Raw genomic sequence first — 21,338 nt, 5'->3', positions numbered from 1 at the left:
AAATAGCACCTCAGAGAGTCTTTCAGAAGTAAAGCTGTGGAAGGGTTCACCAAAGACTGCACGATGATATTTAAAATGTCTCAACATAAAATAGCAAAGAACTTGAGGATTTCAACATCTACAGTACATTAATATCATTAAAAGATTCAGAGAATCCAAATAAACCTCTGTCAGCAAAGGACAAGACTGAAAATTATCACTGGCTGGCCATGATCTTCGGGCCCTTAGGAGGCACTGCATTAAAAAAAGGATATGATACTGCAGTGAATATCACTGCATGAACAAAATGTCTGAGAACACAGCTTGTCGCTGCATCCACACTTGCAAGGTAAGACTCTACAATACACAGGAGAAAGCATAAACAGGATACAGAAATGCTGCCACCTTCTCTGGGCCTGAGCTCTTTTAAGATGGATCAGTGCACAGTTCAAAAGCCAGTATCTGTGATGGTATTGGGTTGCATTAAAGCACATGCCATGCATGACTTGCACATCTGTGAAGGCACCATTAATTCTTAACAATATATACAGGTTTTGGCAACAAATGCTGCCACCCAGACAATGTCTTTTTCAGGGAAGGCTTCGCTTATTCCAGCAAGACAATGACAAACCACATTCTGCATGTGTTACAACAGCATGGCTCTGTAGTAGTCTGTAGTAGTGGCTCTGGGAGTAGTCGTGGGCAGGAGGATAGGGAACCAGCCTTGTGACTGGAAGGTCGCCGGTTCAGCTCACATTCTATGATTGAAGTGCCCTTGAGCAGGGCACCTAACCCCCAACTGCTCCCCGGGCGCTATGGATAGGGCTGCCCACCAATCCAGGCAAGTGTGCTCACTGCCCCCTAGTGTGTGTGTTCACTAGTGTGCATTTATGTGGGTGTTTCATTGCACGGATGGGTTAAATGTGGAGGTCTAATTCCTCTGTGTGCAAACACAGTAGGCTAATGGTTCTTAATCCTAATTCTAGTAAGACAGTCTGGGTGCTAAGCTGGCCTGGCTGCGGTCCAGACTTGTCAAGACTGAAAAGATTTTGTGCACTGTGGAATGAAAAATACAACAAAGGAGACCCTGAAATGTTGAGCACTTGGAATCATCTGTAAGCAAGAAAGGGAAAACATTTAACTTTCAAGTCTACAGCAGTGTCTCCTCAGTTCCCAAATGCTTACAGAAGGTTGGTAATAAGAGGTGATGAAACACAGTGGTAAACGTGCCCCCGTCCCAACTTTAGACATTTTACATTTTGCACAGCATCCAGACATTTTTGGAAATAGCGTTGTAGAATTGATGCGTATAGATAGACCCTAACTAGGTAAACTAAAGACACAGCTGACTATATACATCACTATCAACAACAATCCATCAAAAGCACACGGTAAACAAGAAGTGACCAGTACAGACTAACACCACACAAACACCAACTGCCCCATTAAATACAGCCTTGAATAGCCAGAGTCTGACGAAAAAACTCCAACTGACCACTGCCAAACTCACCTTCACCTTCGGTCCCAGCTTACACTTCTTACAGAGATTTCACACACTGATAAGAACTGCCCTAAACCAGCTCAAGGCTCGGACCATCGAGTTTGACCAGTTGTTTGTCCCGAAGCATTGTGATCCCTGTTGTTTGTCCAGTAAAATAAAGGCCAAACAATGACATTCCATGGCTTGCAACTGTATTCAGGGATAGACTACACAAAAGTAATGCAGGCTTTGAGATATCTCGCCAGGGACAAAGCAGCGGTCACATGGCGGTGTGGGGAGATATACACACACACAAACATTAGTTAAAGACTTGAAAAGTGATACATCTGCAGAGTGACCAATGATTTTGGCTGGACTTACCTGAACTTGTCCGTTCCACTGTCAGCTCTGCCAAAAAAGCCAAGGAGAACACATCAATGCCAGCATTAAAACTTAAACTGCAACTTCAGCTGTGCTATAATAGACCAATTCTGAAACACATGGCTATTAACATTCATGTCAAACTGGCTGTCAGACGTTAAACATGGCTATTGCCTCAAAACAGGCCTGAGTCACATGACGTGACATACAGAGCAGAGTTAAATGCTCAACCCTAATTGCTAGTTTTCCAGACACAGTTAAAGCCTATTTCTGGACCTAATTACAATGTTAATGGTCATTTTCCACTGAAAAAAGCCTACACAGCCTCAGGCTGGACTCACGCTGTATCCAGGAAACCAATCCTATACCTCTCAGGCTGTAGAGTGGAGGTTTAGTTGGGAAAAAAATGCCCTCTAGTGGACATAAACTGGACCAAAACGGTGAGTATAATGACGCAAACCAGGGGTTAGGAATGGAGGGCTGGATTCCAGCACAGCACAATGCTGATCTGATAGCTTTCTATTAAAAAGCTGTAAAAAAAAGCCTGTTTTAATTAAAGTGCTTCACCTAAAGGAATAAATCAGTGAAAAATCTAATTTATACAATGGCTATCAAAAATTTGCTTCTTTAGTTTAGTGCTGGAGCTGTGAAACTAACACTGTTCAAGTCAATAGTCACCCAAATCTTTTCCATAACCACATTCTTAAAAGTGATGAAACCGCATCCAGGTCTTCAATAAGGGCACGATGACGTGTGGATGCATTCGACTGTTCATCTAGAGGTTGTATACACCAGACGGTCAACTAGTAAATACGACTTCACTCCATTTAAGTGCTTGATCGTAAATACACCCACAAAGAAAGTAGAGATCAGGAGAACACATATTGCTGCTGTTGTAGGAAAACCTTGTATCTCCATTTGCATCATTTTTAAGTTTTTGACATTATTTCAAGATGCCTGTTGTTCTTTATATTGTCTGTAAATTTCATGACTTGGAAAAAAGTCTGGTTCCATTGACTTACATTAAAAGTAAAGTAGGTTTTTTCCTTCTCTCGTAAAGTTCTCATTTCGGAGACACAAGGTTTTCTTCATATAACAGCGATATACTGGTTTTTCTTGAATCGAAGTGCATTAGTTATATATTTTCTCTCATTCAGTCATTCATTCATTATTTTTTTCAAAGGTTACCAGTTGTAACTACAACTTTGTTGGCCATTTAATTGCAATTTACTAGTGGGAAAATTGGTATTCCTTAAGTTTAAGTTGAATAAAAACTGGCTTTAAACTCAGGATCACAGATGAGCTCCTTTACTATGTTGATCTGTAGGCGTCTGTTCATAAACATAAACCAGCCCAAACTCATTTACTATAAAATTAAATGGTGTTTGTAGAAATTCAGAAAAAAGCCGCGTCAGTCTCGACTGCATATGTGGACATATTTCTATATTGAGCTCTATTTACACAAAGTTAGGTTAGCTCATCATTTATGTTGAACAGACTCTCCCAAAGTTTTACGCTGCTGCGCTGAGGTTGAACCGCGTGCTGCACTGGGTCGGTATGACCAACAGGTCAAAACCAGCTCTAAACAGAGTGACCGCTGTGCCCTGATTGGTGCTCTGGCTTTGCGCTTCTTTCGTTTTGATATGTTACATTTTTATACACACAGAAAGCAAAAGGAACAACAGATTTCTCAAAATGTAGTGGAGTGAAAAGTGAGATATTAGACTCTGAAATGTAGTGGAGTGAAAGGAAAACGCCACCAAAATGGAAAAACTTCAGTAAAGTACAGACACACAAAAAACTACTGAAGTACAGTAACTAATTACATTTACTTTGTTACTGTCCACCACTGTGAAAAAGGTCATACATATCAACACGTTTTATTCACTTTTACAGTTAAAACGTTGAGTTACAACCGGGCCTTTGAAAGCTGTTAGTCTGTGGAAGAGAAGCTTGCTCTCTGTCTCTGTTGAATTTGATACACAGAGCATAGTTTGTAGAATTTTCTGCATAACGTAATGTCCCGGTGATGAGCCGAACTATGAAAATGGCTCTGTAACAATGGAAAATGCCTTATTTTTATTATACATATATATATATATATATATATATATATATATATATATATATATATATATATATATATATATATATAGTGTGAGCATTTCTTTGGAAAGTGCTTGATGTCTTCAGCTTTTCCACGAGGGAGTGCTAGTAGCACACAAGTCGCTATGAATCAGCACCACAAGAAGCTCATGAATGCACATGTTTGCAGTACCGGCTATTCCATTATTCAGACAGGTGACGGTTTTATTAAAACAGCTAATGTTCAAAAACGCATACATACTAAAAATAGTCCAGAAAGTAGATCAAAGCTGCACTGGACTGGATTTTTTCACACCGATAAAATCACTGGGTCTTGCCAGGCCGCCCCATTCTAAAAGTTCTAGCTAACTTACACCCCTGGCAACAAGGTGACCTTAGGCTGTTTACCTCTCCTCACGGATGAGCGGAGTCAGGAAGCGGGTGGAGTCGTCGTCATGGCTACTCTGCTGGCTGCTCTGCTGGCTGCTCTGCTGGCTGCTCTGCTGGCTGCTGTAAAGGAAGTCAGACACTTGTCACTCAGCCCCTCACCATGACAACAACTCACATAATTTTACAGCAATTATTCAGCCAAAAATCTAATTCCCACCGTCATTCTCTTTAGAACAAATCAGCCAAGACATGCTTGGTGTCTGAAGTTTGCTTCTTGAGCTGCGAGGCTAAGGTAAGTGATGGAATCTTATAGCCCACTAATTAGCATTTTTGTCCATTTTTAAAGATAAGAGTATGTCATATAGCACCAGAAACCACATAATTAGGTCAATTTAAGATGACTAAAAAGGAAGTGTGTGATGATGTAGGCAGTTTATATAATGCTGAATGGGGTATGTCCTTCACATTGGCCACATCAGCTTCAGTGCAAGATTAAGGAAGCAAACTTCAGACACCAAACATGTTGATTGAATTACATTTGGAGTAAAGAGGAAATTAGTTTTTTTTTTCCCTCTGAATTATTCCTTTGGCGAAAAAAGACTGCAGAGAGGAATCACGGCCTTGAGCAGTTTGCACCAAAGGAATGTGGCATATTTTATCAGCCACTAGAGGCCGCCGTCGCTCTCAGAATGAACAGCTCAGCATTACACCACACTGTAAAACTTCTCAATCTCAATCTCAATCTAACAGAGGCTGGAGAAAGAGGTCAGGTTTTCCATATAGAAGTGAAAAATGCTTAGATTTTCTTCTAAGGATGTCCAGTATATGTTAAGTCAGGCTCAGAAGTGCTCTGCTTGTGTCGAAGGAGTAGATAGGAAACCTTTCACATGTGTTGTGGATCTGTAGCCAGAATAGCAAGAAACTGATACAAGTGAGGCCTCACTTGAGCTATGCTTCAGATGGCTATGCAGCCTCAAGGCAGAGTTTTGATGCTGCAGCAATAAGACCTGAGACACTGTGTTGCATAATGGCACACCAAGACAAAAAAGCCTGTTTTAGCAATAAAGTTTAATACTACTTTTAAACTCCTTGAGACTGCCGGTGGTTCCAAAGTTCATTTTGTCATAATCTTTATAAGTTTCATATTTCATGAGCTTCATTCTAAAGGTGGGCGTCGTATGAGGCTGTAACTGTCTTCTTTCCAGTCAAATAGATGAGTGATGTCATTTTAAGCCCTTGTACTGAAAGGCGTTTTTTTCTACTGAAAGTCGACGCAATATTTTTTTATAAAATAAAATAAAGAGCGTCTTGATTTTTGGCCTTCATCAGTAAATTGTAAGGATATAGCAATATGTGTGATTGTAAAACAGATGTTCTGTTAATCTGACGGGAGTCTTTGCAATACATGAATAAATAAAACAAAAATTTGCATTTACTTCATGCAGTTACTGAATAATTTGCTTTACGATTTGGTCACGTAAATTCAGATGGACAAACCAAAACATACTCTGGTGAAGTCACACAAATGGAACATTTTAGGTCTTCATTTAAAGTAATGGTTCGATTAAAAACAATCAAATGTACACACTTATCTCTTTACTCCAAATGTAGTCTAACAGCCAATCAACAATAGGTAGTCTGGAGCTACAAGGATAATTTAGCTAATGGACACAATGTGCCTCCCACAGTCGAATTTACTTGGCCAGCCTGGCTTGGACATGTTGGCAGTGGTTTTAAATCTTGTCCACTTAAACATGATCTTCTGGACAATGGAAAGATTGGTTTCTCATATTTTAGAAACACTTTCCAAACCACTTCCCAGACTTATAGGCATTACAACCTTCTTTCTGAAGGCCTTTCTGAAGGCCTCACGATTCCACACATGACAATAACAAGGCGCAAACCAGACCAGGGCCCATATTAGTGCTTGTGAGTAAAAGGGTCTGGCTCACAATCTCTGTTCTAGTTAATCCCAAAGGTGTTGGATGGGGTTGAGGTCAGGATTCTGTGAGGGCCAGTCAAGTTATTCCACACCAAACTCACCAGCCATGACTTTATGGAACTTGCTTTGTGCTCTGGGGTACAGTTATGCTGGAACAAGAAAGGTTCTTCCCCAAACTGTTCCCACAAAGATGGAAGCATAGAATTGTCCATTATGTCTTGGTGCTGAAGTATTAAGATTTCCCTCACTTCCCTTCATTGGAACTAAGGGTTCTATGCCAACCACTGAAAAATAACCCCGTATCATCATCCCTCCTCCACCAAACTTTACAGCTGGCACAATGTAGTCAAGCAGGTAACGTTCTCTTGGTATTCGCCAAACCCAGACTCGTCCATCAGACTGACAGATAGAGAAATGTGACTTATCACTCCACAAAATCCGCTGCTCCAGAGTCCAGTGGTGGCGTGCTTTACAACAGATATGCATAGACTTCAGATACAAGACTGTACAACAGATGACTCCAGTAAATAAAGAATACAATGCAAATCTGAACGGAATCTAACGTGACTTCTTTGTAATTATTACACCTTTGGTAAATATGTAAGTGTAATAAATCAGGCAACTATGATGAGTCAAGGAAATTGAGTTCTTTAAACTGTTTGAGCAAATAACAATAATAGCCTCAATATGGATTTCCCATGCATGTAAAAGCTAAGTACAGATTACGTGTTTATTGGCCTGCAGTGTCTACTCAATATGCCTATGGCTTTATAGAGGATGGACACAGACTGACCCTCGAGGCCAGTGACTCAGTCACGGATAACAAGCTCAGCTGTTGGCAGCTACTCATTTGAGGTGATTATGGGCTGACTTAGAAACGCACAATACAGTTTATGCACCGTATGTGGTTTGGCCATTGACAGTGATGGAAGACTGTATGGAAATCTGAGCAATACAGGAGCTGCTACTGGTGTTTCGTTTGTTTGTGAGTCTAGGGTGGCTGATTTATCAATGAAGACTGTGGTGGCAGCGAGACAGAGAATTATGCAGTCAGCAAGACACATGGTAAAGTATATGTCCAAAAATACATATAATACAAACATATCATTAAAATATTTGACCACTTTGGTCAACCTTGTAGATATAAGAAGATAAATGTGTGTGTATATATATATATATATATATATATATATATATATATATATATGCACACACACACACACACACAATCTTTCTAAAAGTATTCGGTTGTCTGCCTTCACACGCATATAAAATTGAGTGAGATCCTACTCTTAATCCATAGGGCTTAATATAATGTCATCCCACTCAAAGCGCGTTTGTGAGGTCAGATACTGATGTTGGATGAGAAGGCCTGGCCTCTCCACTCTAACTCATCCCAAAGGTGTTCTATTGGGTTGAGGTCAGGGCTCTTTGCAGGCCAGTCAAGTTCTTCCACACCAAACTCACTCATTCATGTCTCATTTATGGACCTTGCTTTGTGCACTGGTGTCATGTTGGAACAGGAAGGGGCCATCCCAAAACTGATCCCACAAAGTTGGGAGCATGAAATAGTCCAAAATCTCTTGGTCTGCTGAAGCATTAACAGGTCCTTTCACTGAAACTAAGGGGCTGAGCCCAACTCCTGAAAAACAACACCACACCATAATCCCACCTCCACCAAACTTTACACTTGGCACAATGCAGTCAGACAAGTACCATTCTCCTGGCAACCCCCAAAGCCAAATGCCAAACTTGTCCATCGGATTGCCAGATGGAGAAGTGTGATTTGTCACTTCAGAGAACACATTTCCACTGCTCTAGAATGAAAAAGCAGATACATTCTGGGACCTATACATGCGCCTGAATGTAACTGCTGAACTATTTAAGGTAGAATGGAAATATCGAATAAGAAGCCAACTTCGTTACATTTCTCAAGTCATGTGTCTCATAAGTTTGTGTTAAAACTGAGTGTGAAGAGGCCTTAAAGCTTCCTTGCATCCTCTGGTGCAAATGGAAATTGCCCAATATACTTAGTTGAGTTTTAAATAGTGATAATATTGATATTTCCTGATCAACCAAGCTTGCAAAACTGCTTAACATTCCAGTCCTAGTTTTTACGAAGTTTATGTCTTCAGCATCAATCAGTAATGTGGAAACTGAGCAGGTGTCCTAATTTCTGACTGGTACGTTATGCGCTCTAACCATACAACACTTTTGACACCAAGCAGTTGGACACAACATAGCTTGAAGCTCTGCTGAGCGTGGCTCATGCTTCTTTAATGTCACGCTTGTTCTAAGCAGTCTGGTGAGGTGGAAGAGTTTGGTTTTATGAAGCTTGAGCTAATACTTCAAACACAACAGTGCAAGAGCCACTGTTTCCAAAGCTTAATGAATGGGTTTTGGGGTTTTGGGCTGGTTTAAACCCTTCAATTCGACTACATCAATACGACATTAGTTGTTTAGGGGATTTAAATCCAATTCCAAAGCCAAAATCCAGCACTTAGCTTTTCAGAAAGCTCCCCCTGGAGTGTTCCTGATGGACTTCGGAACATAGATCCGTGCCAAAAATTGTTGTCAACAATTATCCAGCTAGAAAAACCAGCCTAGACCACTATGGCTGGTCACCAGCAAAACAAGCATATCACACCACGTTGTTTAAATGTTGGTATGCTGGCCAACCAGCATGATCATGCTGGGTGACCAGCTAACCCAGCACTTGACCAGCACTAGACCAGCATAAACCAGCACAAACCATGTTAGACCAGCATGGAATGCAATTTTTTATCAAGGTATATGCTGAGGCCCCAGTATGAGACCACCAGGAAGCCAATAGCCACTGTCACTTGTAAAATGGTAACTGGAGCCTGTTTGTCTGTTGTCTGTATGTTGTATAGTCAAGGCTAAACATTTAAATGGTGATTAAAGGAAGAGTTCTGGGATGAATTTTCCACTCATCCCAGACCAGCCAAGACATGTTTCAGAGTCCAGTTTTTGCTTATTAGCTGAGTGACTACATCTGTGGTGAGTGTAAAATTGGATAAATTTGATTTCTCACTGAATTAATGATTTGAAAACCATGGGATAACACCAATATTTTAAAGAGAGTTAATAGGAATCACCTTACATGCATTATTTTATAGGAATTGTCCACAAATTTATCTTATGAAAACAATATCTGAAATGGAAAATTTAGACCCAGACTTAGACAGACTTTGTCATTCAAATTTACACCGTACAGTCCGCATTAGAATGAAATTACGTTGCATTGGCTCAGAGTAGATTGGGGAGAAAAGAAAAAGTATTAATAAGTAATACAATGTAATGCAAAGTGCAATGCTGTGCAAAGTGTAGTCCATATGTAAACATATGTATATCAACAGATAAATAAAATTTAAATAAGTATATATACACAAGAGAGTGTATTGCACTGGAGCTCCCAGGTATGGAGTAATCAAAATTGGAGCAGCACTTTATTTAGAGTTCAGCAGTCTTATGGCATTTGGGAAGAACCTGGCTGTTCTGCTTCAAAGACTTCGGAACCTCCTTCCAGAGGCCAGAAGCGAGAACAGTCCATGGTGGGGGTGGGAGTGGTCTCTATGTTCTGAGCTCTGGTCAGACAGTGACTTGTCTCAATGTCCTGTATGTTCTCTCTGCTGTCCTTACCACCCTCTGCAGGGACTTCCAGTCAGAGGTGCTGCAGGCTCCTGCCCAGACAGAGATGCAACTGGTCAGTATGCTCTCTACAGTGCCTCTGTAGAAGGTGGTGAGAAGAGAGGCGGTGTGCTCTTTTCGTCCGTCTCAGGATGAAACAGTCAATTTAGGACAAGTTGGGAAAAATACATTTAGTATCTATTAATGTAACAGTGAAGGTGAATTCCACTGAAATTTTTATTTCTGGATTCTGGATTCAGATTGTTTAAATGTGAAATGATTCACTGTAAAAAAAAACTTACCAACTTAGTTATTTTCAGTACTGGTGACAGGAACTAGGCAAGGAAAGTTTTACGCATGCAAAGTCCTTATGCTTCCACATAGAATCTCTGTCTTCACCAAAAACCCTTGAAGAACCGTCTTTATTCAGTGTGTATGTTAGCAAAAATGTTGTTTTAGGTTTTAAGAGGGGAAACAGACCCCAATAAGAGTTTGTGAATAGATAAGTAGATAAGTTAGACCAATGAGGGGCAACCAAACCTCCATTCTGTTGTGACATCACAACCCCAGCTTACAGGCAGTTTGACACACTACGTTCAGGGATCGGGCCTCAAGCCAAAAAAGGTGGATTTTCTGGTCTCCTTGGCCCAAAAAATAAGGCCTAAATCTCAATTAAAAAAAAAAAAAAAATAATAATAATAATAATTTTAGAAAAATCGCAATGAAATTTATGTCGCAATATTAGTCGGAAACATCGCAATTAGATATTTTCCCCAAATCGTTCAGCCCTACAACGTGTATCTTATTAGTAATTTTACAATGGTAAAAATAGTGATTATATCTGAAAATAATATTGTTGGGTTTGTCTATTTTGCCTTACAACGCCCTGCATGTACCTCTCCACCATGAGTAGATTTCAAAAATATGTTCTAGGCCTAAAGCAATTGTAAAATGACGTATCCGGCTTCAGGCAGCTCATTCATAAATATGCAGCTTTTCGTGGCGGAGCTTTAAGAGGCACTAAATGTTTCAGACGTCTGGTTCCTATTGCCACCACTGTGAACAATTCTGCCGCCTCTTATCCACTCTGAATAACTTTGATTACATCTCAATGACTTAATCATGCAGATTACAGAAAGATACAGTTCCCTTTTTGCCCATACAGCAGGATCTGCGGTGGGAAACACAGCCAGGCACAGAGCTGCTAACAACATCAGAAGAGTTTGAGCAGCACAAAATATGCCCAAATCATCAACCACACTCCATCTTATCTAATCAGAACATGTCGCTTCCATTCAGCGCAACAACCAGCAGGCTTGCTTTCAGAAGTGCTTGCAAGAAACCTTCGAGCACCGTTCTAGCATTGGTGTACAGCCAGTTGTGTAAGTATGACATCACTCAGGCTGCATTAAGAGGCTGTGAAACTGAAATATTCACAGGAGATGACTGCAGCCCGTCACTCAGCGGTGCGGAAAGGTAAACAGATAGGTCTCTCTCGCCGCATCTTAAAATAGTCTCAGCACCTCTTATCAAACAGAGGCAGACTCCAGGCAGTCTGGGAAGACGGCAGCAATGGGAGCTGAACGCCGGCCTCTCTGACCAAATGGGGTTCTGACCGGTCACTGCACACACAAGGAGAGATAAGAGACACTCCTGATCCCCAACCGCAGACCACTCATATACATTAGAGACCAACCAGAGGCAAATATGGTTTACCACTATAAAACAGTAGAGGAAAAAGTGTTTGTGTCCAGCTCAACTGTATGTCAAACACTAAAAACACCTATAAACCTCCATCTTGAGGTCTTGTTACACTCAGTTTCATGGCAATCAATCAAGGTGAAAGTGAAGAAGCTTCTCAGGGACCAACACTCAATTGGATAAGCTACAGAGTCGTAGCGAAGAACCCAAACATCCCTGTCACCACAGCTTGTTCAATAATATGCATGTAGAAAGTTCGTGGAACCTTCAAAACCCTGGACAGAAGGGAAGAGAGAAGCTACACACTTAAAAATGACGGTTCTTCAAGGGTTCTTTAGTAAAGAAAATGGTTATATATGAAACCATGAACACTCAGAACCCTTTCCATGATTACTGGGCTCTTTGTTTTGAGATAGGGTTCTTGAGATTGATGGACAATGCACTGTAGATGGTTCCAAACCACCTATTTGAAAAGGGTTCTATATAGCATCTAAAAGAGTTCTACTATGGTGACTAGAAGAACAGTTAACCTCTTATTCTCTAGCGTATATTTTGGTTTGTCCATCTGAATTTTCGTGACCAAATCGTAAGGCAAATTATTCAGAAACTGCATAAAATAAATGAAACTTTTTATTGTATTTTTTATTTTTTTGGAAAAGCTCCGCTCAAATTAAGAGAACATGTGTTTTATGATCACACATATTGTTATATGCTTACAATTTACTGCTGAAAGCCACAAATCTCAGACGCTATTTTATAAAAATCCAAGGTGTTAAAGAGGCTAAGTGTTCTGTTTGTTCTATTACATCAACTCTGAGCTGATTGAGAGCTGATTTCTTCATATATGTAAAGCATCAGAGCATAAAAACTCCTCAAATGCATCCGAGTAAAGCTAAATTCACACTCCTGGCTGAGTCAATGACATTGAAAACAATCTGACTCAACAAACAAAGCTATGATTTATACATAACCGTGTGGGAAAGAGAAGAACACTTTACACTCTGCTTAATAAAGTAAACGATGCCATCATTAAACTGAATCACTGCCAGAAAAGCAGTGTTGACAGAAATACAGGAACAAAAACATGCACAGCAGGAAAGAACTTAAAACGGTGTTGGGCGGAAATCATTTTTTAAAACCTCCCTTCAGGAGTTGCTGTGACTGATGGGGCTGTTACAGCATCAGAAGCTGTTAGATAACAGATGTGCTTTGAAAGGGCCTGTACTGATACCCAAGGTGACGCCGGAGTTAACTACAGCACTGTTCTTTATTTACCCTGATTTACTCATGTTCAGTTCCACCGCTAGCTGGGTCTCCCCCATCAGTCAATGCTGTCCAGCTGGAAGGGCAAAGGCTAGCAAAATCTTCCTCCAATGTCAAAGGAGGGCTCAACACACTTGGAGGAGAACACTACCCACCAATTCTGTTACATCAGCTAGAAGATGCCTATGTTGGCTAGCATTGCACTGAGGCATTATCCTACCAGGGCTTGGCAATATAACGATATTAATCGTTATTGTAATAATTTACTTTACAATATATCACAACATCAGCACAAGTGAGCATTTTGTGGTGTTTCTAGAACACAGGTCAACTGTGACTCATTACAAAGTGAGTGAGTAAAAGAAAGCATAGTCCAGTTTTAATTGGATTTAGTGCAGTGCAGCTACAATCATTTGTAGATTTAGATTATTTTTTCTGGTGGCATGTTTTGAAACTAACAATGGTTTAAGCACTGCAGTGACATTGGCATGGTGATGGTGTGTTAGTGTGTGTTGTGCTGGTCTGAGTGGATCAGATACAGCAGTTGCTGGACTGAGAATAGTCTGCTGGACTGCTAGACTGAGAATAGTCCACCAACCAAAAATAACCAGCCAACAGCGTCCTGTGGGCAGCGTCTTGAGACCACTAACGAAGGACTCGAGGATGACCAACACAAACTGTGCAGCAGCAGATGAGCTATTGTCACTGACTTTACATCTACAAGGTGGACTGACAAGGTAGGAGTGTCTAAGAGAGTCGACAGTGCAAAAATATTATATGACAATATTTAAAGACATTTTCCCAATACACAATAAGATAGATAGATGGATGGAGGAATGGATGGATGGATGGATGGATGGATGGATGGATGGATGGATGGAAAGATTCTTTTCTGAGATGTAATAAGTTGGAACAGACAAAATAGAACCTAACAAATGCCATAATAATAATAATAATAATAATAATAATAATAACAATAATGATTTTTATTCAGTGTTTCACAAACTGCACTGCACTAAATCCAATAAATCAGGCCTAATTATGCTCACTTTCTAATGGATCATGTAGTAAGTCATCATCGTTGTTAGTGTCAGTATTCTTTAAATACTGATGATATCCAAGCTATGCTCAGAAAAGCATAGTGTGACATATATCATCATGATATTGATGAAATATCATCATACTGCCCACCCCTACATCCTACCCACCCATAGAGATAGACCTCTTACGCTCTCTCTGCGACATCATCAGGGATGGACCCCCAGATTTGCCAACCTTAAGACCAACACTCAGGCACTTGAGTGAACTTCTTTGAAGGAAAAAAAAACAAAGAAAACATAATAAAAATAGTTTTATAAAAATATGAGTATCTCCAAATAGTAAGTTCACAGGAAAAAAGAAAAATACATTTTTCAGTTAAAGTAAGTATGAATAGAAAGTCAAAACCAATTTTCCTTCTGTACGGTGGTAAAACATCATATCAGAAGTGTCTGAGATAGCTGAGCATTTTCCTTTGATGACAGGTATGATGAATATTGCTTAACATGGTTAGGGACATAAATGACCAACAAGGTAAGTCAGTTTTGCTTTCAGGTTGGCTTTGAGTTTGACTTTGCCTTCTAATTCTAAGTATAACGAGATTACGCATAATTTTGGACCATTTCTATTGACACATCCCTGTTGTCAACCACCAGCCACTCCCTCAGCTGGGTTTCTTCCATGTGCTCTCACTTATTGCTGGACAAGACTGGTCAAAAACATGATATTCTAGGTTGTCTTAGCATCAGACAATATTTGAGTTTGCAGATTAAATCTTAAAATTTTGTGCCCTATACTCCCGATATGACTTTGACTATCCCTAGATAGTCTAGAACCATGGACGTTAATGTAGAGTGGGCCCCTGCTGCAGGAAGACTTCCTAGAGGAGAGTTATAGCAGCTCCTCCCTACTTTTCTAAAAGGCTTTCCTCAAGATTTTTTGCCTTCTAATGTAAGTATAACTAGATTACACATAATTTTGGACCATTTCTATTGGTCCGCTCCCCATGAAATATTCACACAATGTAAATGACAGCTGGCATTTTTAAATTTTTAAAAAAGTAAAAAAAACAAAAAAAAAAAACAAGAAACAATAAAAATGCATAGAAAAGAATATAAGTCTGTATATATACTACATACATGAGCACAGAGCAGGTGGGTGGAAGGAAAAATGGATTACACAATAGGCATGAGATCTTCAAAATGTAGACGTCAGACAGTGAATTATTAATAATTAATAAATAATTTAGTTTTTTTTCTTCATGTGGTCTTTTTCATTACATGTCTATGTGTTACATGTCTTACATGTCTCTCTCTCTCTCTCTCTCTCTCTCAGTCAGCAGAGCCCCTCACCTCCTTTAATTAACAGCGCTGCCTCAGCCTCATCAATAATTGACAGAAGAGATTAATAGCCCTTGCAGTGTGTTATGTAAGCCCACTGATCTTCTGCCATCATTCAGCCCTTCAGCTAAACTAGCCTAGAGCGACAGCCCACTGGAGCGCCCGTGCAACCTGCACACACTAACGAGATGCCAAATGCATATTGACCACGACAGAAAACATGAAAACATGCCATCATCAGTGGGGCCAAAAGGTTAAATTATTAAAGGGCCAGTATGGTACATATTTCTTGCTTTTTATATGAATCAAAACAGTCAAAATATATTTCTGCATGACTATTTTCCAATCTCACTTTCCATTAAACATTCTACTGTTGTTCCTGTTCCATTTATATATACCAGTGCCTTGAATTACCGTACATGGGCAGGTAACACTACATCAGTGTATATCATGGCCCAGTTTCTCACACCTGCACTAAAACAAATGATACATGCTGTATAAAATGAATTCCACACTATAAATTATATGCAAACAAACTGCAAATAAAAAACAGAACTCATGTAACTCAGTTACTGTCATGAGCTGCTATACAAAAACTCAAAAAAACTACCTCTGCTACTGCTATTTCTTGACTGCAAAAAGCACATACAACAGACATGGTCAATGTGTACTGTACAATAAAATACGTTTACTGAAATATATCAGTATATATCAGATATAAAAATATCACTGCCCTCAGAAGAAAATCTTGTATCTCCAAAATTGTAACTTTACAGGAGAAGGAAAAAACCTACTTTACTATACATGTAAGTCAATGGAACTGGATATCTTTCCAAATCATTCTGGCTGATTTCTTTTAGTCCAGTCATCATGAAACTTACACATATTGTAAAGGGCAACAGGCATTTTCAAATTATGTCAAAAAACTGAATATATATATATATATAACATCATATGTCATGTGCAGAAATGACTTTATACTCCCAAAAATGTTAGAATTTACTGAGAAATACAAGCATTAAACAGCAAAGTCCCCAGTATACACACAGTATCCTCTATGTACTGTTGCCATTACGTCAGGCAGTTTATAACAAAATAAAACACCAAATTTTGAAAAATAACAACACTGTTAGAAGATATGACTCATGTACATTTTTATGAATATGCAAAGCCCATTCAGATTCAACTGAGCTCAAACTAATCTCAACATAGGCTACTTTGAACTGAACAGTTAGTTTGCTAATTCAGTTTGTAGAATATCCCAATGATGTACAGCATTCATACTCAAAATCCATTCTTCATTTGATTAACAAGAAAGCGTCTGCAATATGGCTGTCGTGTTCAGCCTAATTAGAATATAATTAAACTCAACAGCTCAAAGGTAATTAAATACAACTCAATGCTCCATTGATTCATTTCTCTCATACACAATAATGAATAAATCTGTCCATTAGCTCAGAAAATTGAGGAAGACATTAAAGAACAGGCAATTAGTCATCATTTTTATAAGCAACAGAACGTGGAAAAGGTATGACAACAATTCAGCAACACCTAAGGTGCTCTAAGATGCAGTTAGAGTTCTGAGCAGGGGTGTCCCAAATCCACTTATTTGCCCCTTGTTCAGAGTACCTTAAAAAATAGTATCACCTGATTGTGTTTTCATAGACAATACAGCCACATAGTTAATATGGGTAATTAATAGGGTACCAATTCATACTACAGTGAGATTATTGTCATTTAATATACTTTATTTTAATACTAATTTTTCACACTTGTAATGTTGGCCTTTGTGATGATCTGGCAACTTTAATATGCTGCAGTGAAATCATGTCATTTTTGTTATGAACTATTTTCAATTGTACAAAAATAGTCATGAAAAATGTGGTGTACGTCAAACTCAAAAAGCAAGAAACAAAGGATTGGAACTGGATCAGGCTTACAATACCCAATCCATCAAAATATGCCCGGACTGGCTCTGATCCCGATCCACTGGATTGGCTGCAGTCCTGATCGGCTTAATCAGACTGGGACATCTCTAGTAGTGGGTACTTACTTGAATACATGTAAAACAAAACAAGGTAGTCCCAGCATGCATTTTGTTAGGAAAGCTGCACAGGAAGAGGATGAACAGAATGATGAGATTTTGCTGGCAGACAGATATCAAGACCAAGACAAGCTGCTTCAGTGGTAGCCACATGCAATCATCAGTTACCGAAAGGGGCTCAACCAAATGGACCTCAAGTAAAAGTGGATTCGATTTCTTTTCTTTCAATGAGAGAATTGATCTGTTTGAAACTTAGCTTTCACTCATCATGAGATCATCTGAAACTAAATGTAGAAAGGTATGTTTGCTATTGTGCACTGATTCATGTGAAAGAGAATATCAGTATTGATGGTAAGTTGTCCTGAGTGAATAATGAAGAAAGATCTCATTTGGATATTAATCTGCTCGTATGTGGAAGTGCGCCATCCAAACATACAAGCCAAATCTGCTTTCGCCAATCTACCATGTATCATAGACAAGGCCACATCGCCAAATTTCCACCTGCTCTTGCTTCTGATTTGGCTTATATGTTTGGAATTTGCCAACGGATACCACTTGAAACCACTATATTAGCAATTTCTAACTTTTCAAATAGAATTCATGTATGTATACAGCATTTCTCAAGCCTCGTCCTGTGAATTTCCATGTTGCAGTACATCTCATCCAACCTTCGGCTAATAAACAAGCTTGTCCTGAATTGAGTGTGTTAGAGCAAGAAAATTTTGAAAGAGCCACTATTTTGCTTCCCAAAACGAACAGCAATAAAAAATAATCAAAATAAAATAAATTGCCATTGACCAGCTGATATGGCACTTGTACACCGTTTATTCAAAGAAGAAAGGTTAAGGAGGTAGGGTATGTGTGTCCACTTAAGACCAACCTGCTCTCACTGCAGAGCTCCTTCCTCTCACGCACCTTCAGCCACTTGCGCAGCAGAAAGCGTTTGCGTCGGGGTGAGGCACTAGGTGTGGAGCAGTTTGACCAGGGGGCATCCTCATCACTGGAGGGTGTGATCTCAATGGAGGGCAGCTGCAAATACTCTTTGGAGGCTGAGCGGAAGCCAGGGTGTCTCAGGAGGCCGTTCTCCAGCCGTTCCCGTTCGCTCGGCACCTTCTTAGTGCGCCGCATCTTGAAGCGTCGGCGTCGGAGGGTGGGCGTTGATGAGCTGGACCAGGCCAGGCTATCTGGGGCACTCTTGCCATTGCCACCCCCCTCATCACTCGGCCCTGGATCGTCCCGTGGGACATGTACCTGGAGTGACGGCGGCCGCAGAGTGTCCGTCATGCTCCAGACCTTCCGCGCCCACCACCACCGATCACTGATCGTCGTCAACCTGAGTTGCTGTGGATAGAGGCTAGACGGAGAGACCGGTAAAGATGGAAAAGAAGACGTGGTGTCAAGTCTTGAGAGATCCAAAGGAATTGTCTCCAGAGAGGAAAAGTGCCTGTGAAACAGGTCAAGGAATGGGTATCTGGATGATTTGCTTGGGTTGATCCAGCCAAATGCCAAGCAGACCCCAAAAAACCCTCAAGATCCACAATAGGGAGGTTACTTTTTTAAGCTCTGCTCTGTCAGATTATCACTTTGCTGCAATCTTAGGTGGTCTTCGATGAACATTTACATAGTAGTTTCTTCATTTGTCCTATGAAGAAGGTCCCAGGATCAAGTTTAAAAGCTAATTGACAAGATGGGAAGAACAGAGTGTTGTCAAATGTGGACAATCCACCTTCAAAAAAGAAGAGTGTCTACTGATCTGTTGAAGCCCACCATGTGGATCCTCTACAAAACGCACTACCCTGTGGTCACTTTCCTGTAACTTTGTTCAGGCAATAGTTAGGCAGTCTCTTGATTTGTTATTTCATTAGGTAATCAGTAGATCAGGTAATAAAGATTTCCAGGAGGTGAGTCATCCAGATAAATTGTCTTCAAAGTTCACAAGAAAGTGTATCCAGATGACTTGATTGAGTAGATCCAGCCAGTTGCTGCTGAAGAGACCCGCAAAATGCTCAATGTCTACAACAAGATGGATGTTTTTAAGGTCCGCTCTTTGTGAGACGTGACTACCCAGGTAAATGAGTCCATGAGAAGGTGTATCCAACCTCTGTATGGTGATCTTCCCAATTGCTCCCGAAATTGATACTATAAATTCCTCAAGATCTTCAACAAGACGGTCGTGTGAGATGATCACGTTGCAGGTAACCTTAAGTGGTAACTGACCAAGATCTTGTAGCTGTCCCAGAAATGCCTGGTTGATGGATGGACGAATGCCTCGGATCACTCTACTCTGAGGGAGCACTGGATGGTTGGATGTAGAGCTGGAGGGGTACAGGTGCGTGTGAGGTGCAGGAGGTTTGTGGTCAGGCTACTGGCAATGGAGTGGATGGATTAGGTAACAAAGGAAGACTTTGTTTCCCTTCACAGCAGATAAAACATGCATAAGCAGTGGCTGCTGGTGTAACAGGACTCCAGGCCTCCCTGAATGACAGTGAGAGAGTCACATACACATGCTCTTAGGCTCCCTCTCAGACTATAGAGCTGGCAGCTGCCTTCATCAGGGCTGCAAACTCACTGAACTCTGCAGTGTTGATCTCAAACTCTGGGGCACAAGATAAAAAATAGGTGCCTCTGGTGTCCTTCAGCAGCATTTAGGCTCAGTGTACTGTCCACTGTGTGTACCCTGCTGACCCTCTGGCAGTGCACTGTGTGTCTCTTTTTACACGTCCTCTTTTCCAACAAAGTGCCTTCAGCCAAATGGGATGCAAGAGATGCAAGGTTAAGTGTGTGTGTGCATCTTTGGTTAAGTCCCTGAGGCTCTTCTTCTTCTCTGTCCTCCTCTTCTCAGATTTCTGGCCCAAGCAGCTGCCACTGCCTACAGGTTAGAGCAAGGTGACACCAAGACACCAAGGGCTGAATAATTATGCATAATTTTGTGCACAGAGGCAATGTTAAACGCACATTCACACTGAGATACACAGGGTCACAAGTCACAAATGGGCACATTCCTACATACACATATTCACATAAAAACATGCAGTATTGTGCAAAAGTCAGAGACCACCTTTCATTGATCTAAGCTCCAGTTCAGATGTCCATTAAGTTGTTCATTTATGTTAGGCAGTATGTCTGAGATGTAAGTTGAAATAACAGTAGTTTAAAACCTGGAAAATGTAGAAAGATTGGACTCCTAACAACCCTGATAGACCTAGTAGACCACCAGAAGTGTCCCCATCAAATAGTACTTAAAGCATTCTTTCCTCAAAAAAGAGGAGATAATCAAGCTCCGCTCTTGCATCAAATCCACAGGTGTTTCTGTCTATCCTTCCACTGTGAGAAGACAGCACCATGGGTCTGAAATGATGTGGAACTGTAAAGAAACCATTACTAAGAAAAGGAAATGTTTGAACCTTTGAAATTTCTTCTATTGCAAGAAGCAGAAAATGCAACAAACCTCTAAAACTGAACTTTGGGGGTGTGGAAAATTATCCTTGCAGGAACATATGATATATTTAGTTGTGGCTTCTGTGCAATTTTTTTTTGCTTTTTTCCTCCAAACACCCAAAAAATTGATAACTTGTTTTGACTGAAAATGATATAAATGATTGGTGGTGTCTAACTTTTGCACAGCACTGAAAAACACATCTGTTCATTGCTCACATGTGCATGAACATGTACACACACACATGCGCACACACACACACACACACACACACACACACACACACACACACACACACACACACACACCTTTAATACGTTCAACTTTGTATTGTAATCTTTCCATTGTGAAAGAAACCTCAACTATCTGAAACTCCATTTACAAGCTGCTCTGTTTTGCTGATTACCAGCTTTACCAACTCATTTATTAAATAGGATCTGACCAATATGTACGTTTGTTATTTTAGTGAAGGTATATTTCATACAGTTCAATTCAAATTCTGTATTTTAGCACTACAAATATTGTAGTAATTCTTATTTCATTACATTTTGTTTAGAAATAAAAATTCCCAATGGAAAATTGTTCCAAAAAATAGCACCGAGCTGAAG

At 40.2% G+C, this 21,338-nt stretch overlaps 1 protein-coding gene across 11 annotated transcripts in view; it reads right to left on the bottom strand.

The window, feature by feature from the left end:
• The window catches only part of gramd1bb (GRAM domain containing 1Bb), a 217,938-nt gene that overhangs the window by 111,346 nt on the left and 85,254 nt on the right, over window positions 1-21,338 (bottom strand). For 5 of the 11 annotated variants that reach the window (XM_037540029.1, XM_037540024.1, XM_037540022.1 and 2 more), the window contains exons 2-4: window positions 18,175-20,163; window positions 4,334-4,435; window positions 1,841-1,867 (exon numbers count right to left, since the gene is read on the bottom strand). In XM_037540029.1, coding sequence (XP_037395926.1) covers window positions 1,841-1,867; window positions 4,334-4,435; window positions 18,175-18,578 — 533 coding nt within the window. In that variant the 5' untranslated portion in view covers window positions 18,579-20,163. The remainder of the gene's footprint in view (window positions 1-1,840; window positions 1,868-4,333; window positions 4,436-18,174; window positions 20,164-21,338) is intronic. The other 6 variants (XM_037540027.1, XM_037540037.1, XM_037540028.1 and 3 more) reach the window with 3 other exon arrangements.

Source organism: Pygocentrus nattereri, chromosome 7, assembly GCF_015220715.1.
Source record: "Pygocentrus nattereri isolate fPygNat1 chromosome 7, fPygNat1.pri, whole genome shotgun sequence".
NCBI lineage: Eukaryota > Metazoa > Chordata > Actinopteri > Characiformes > Serrasalmidae > Pygocentrus > Pygocentrus nattereri.
The sequence above is the reverse complement of the archived record's forward strand: the minus strand, read 5'-3'. Positions and strand labels throughout refer to the sequence as shown.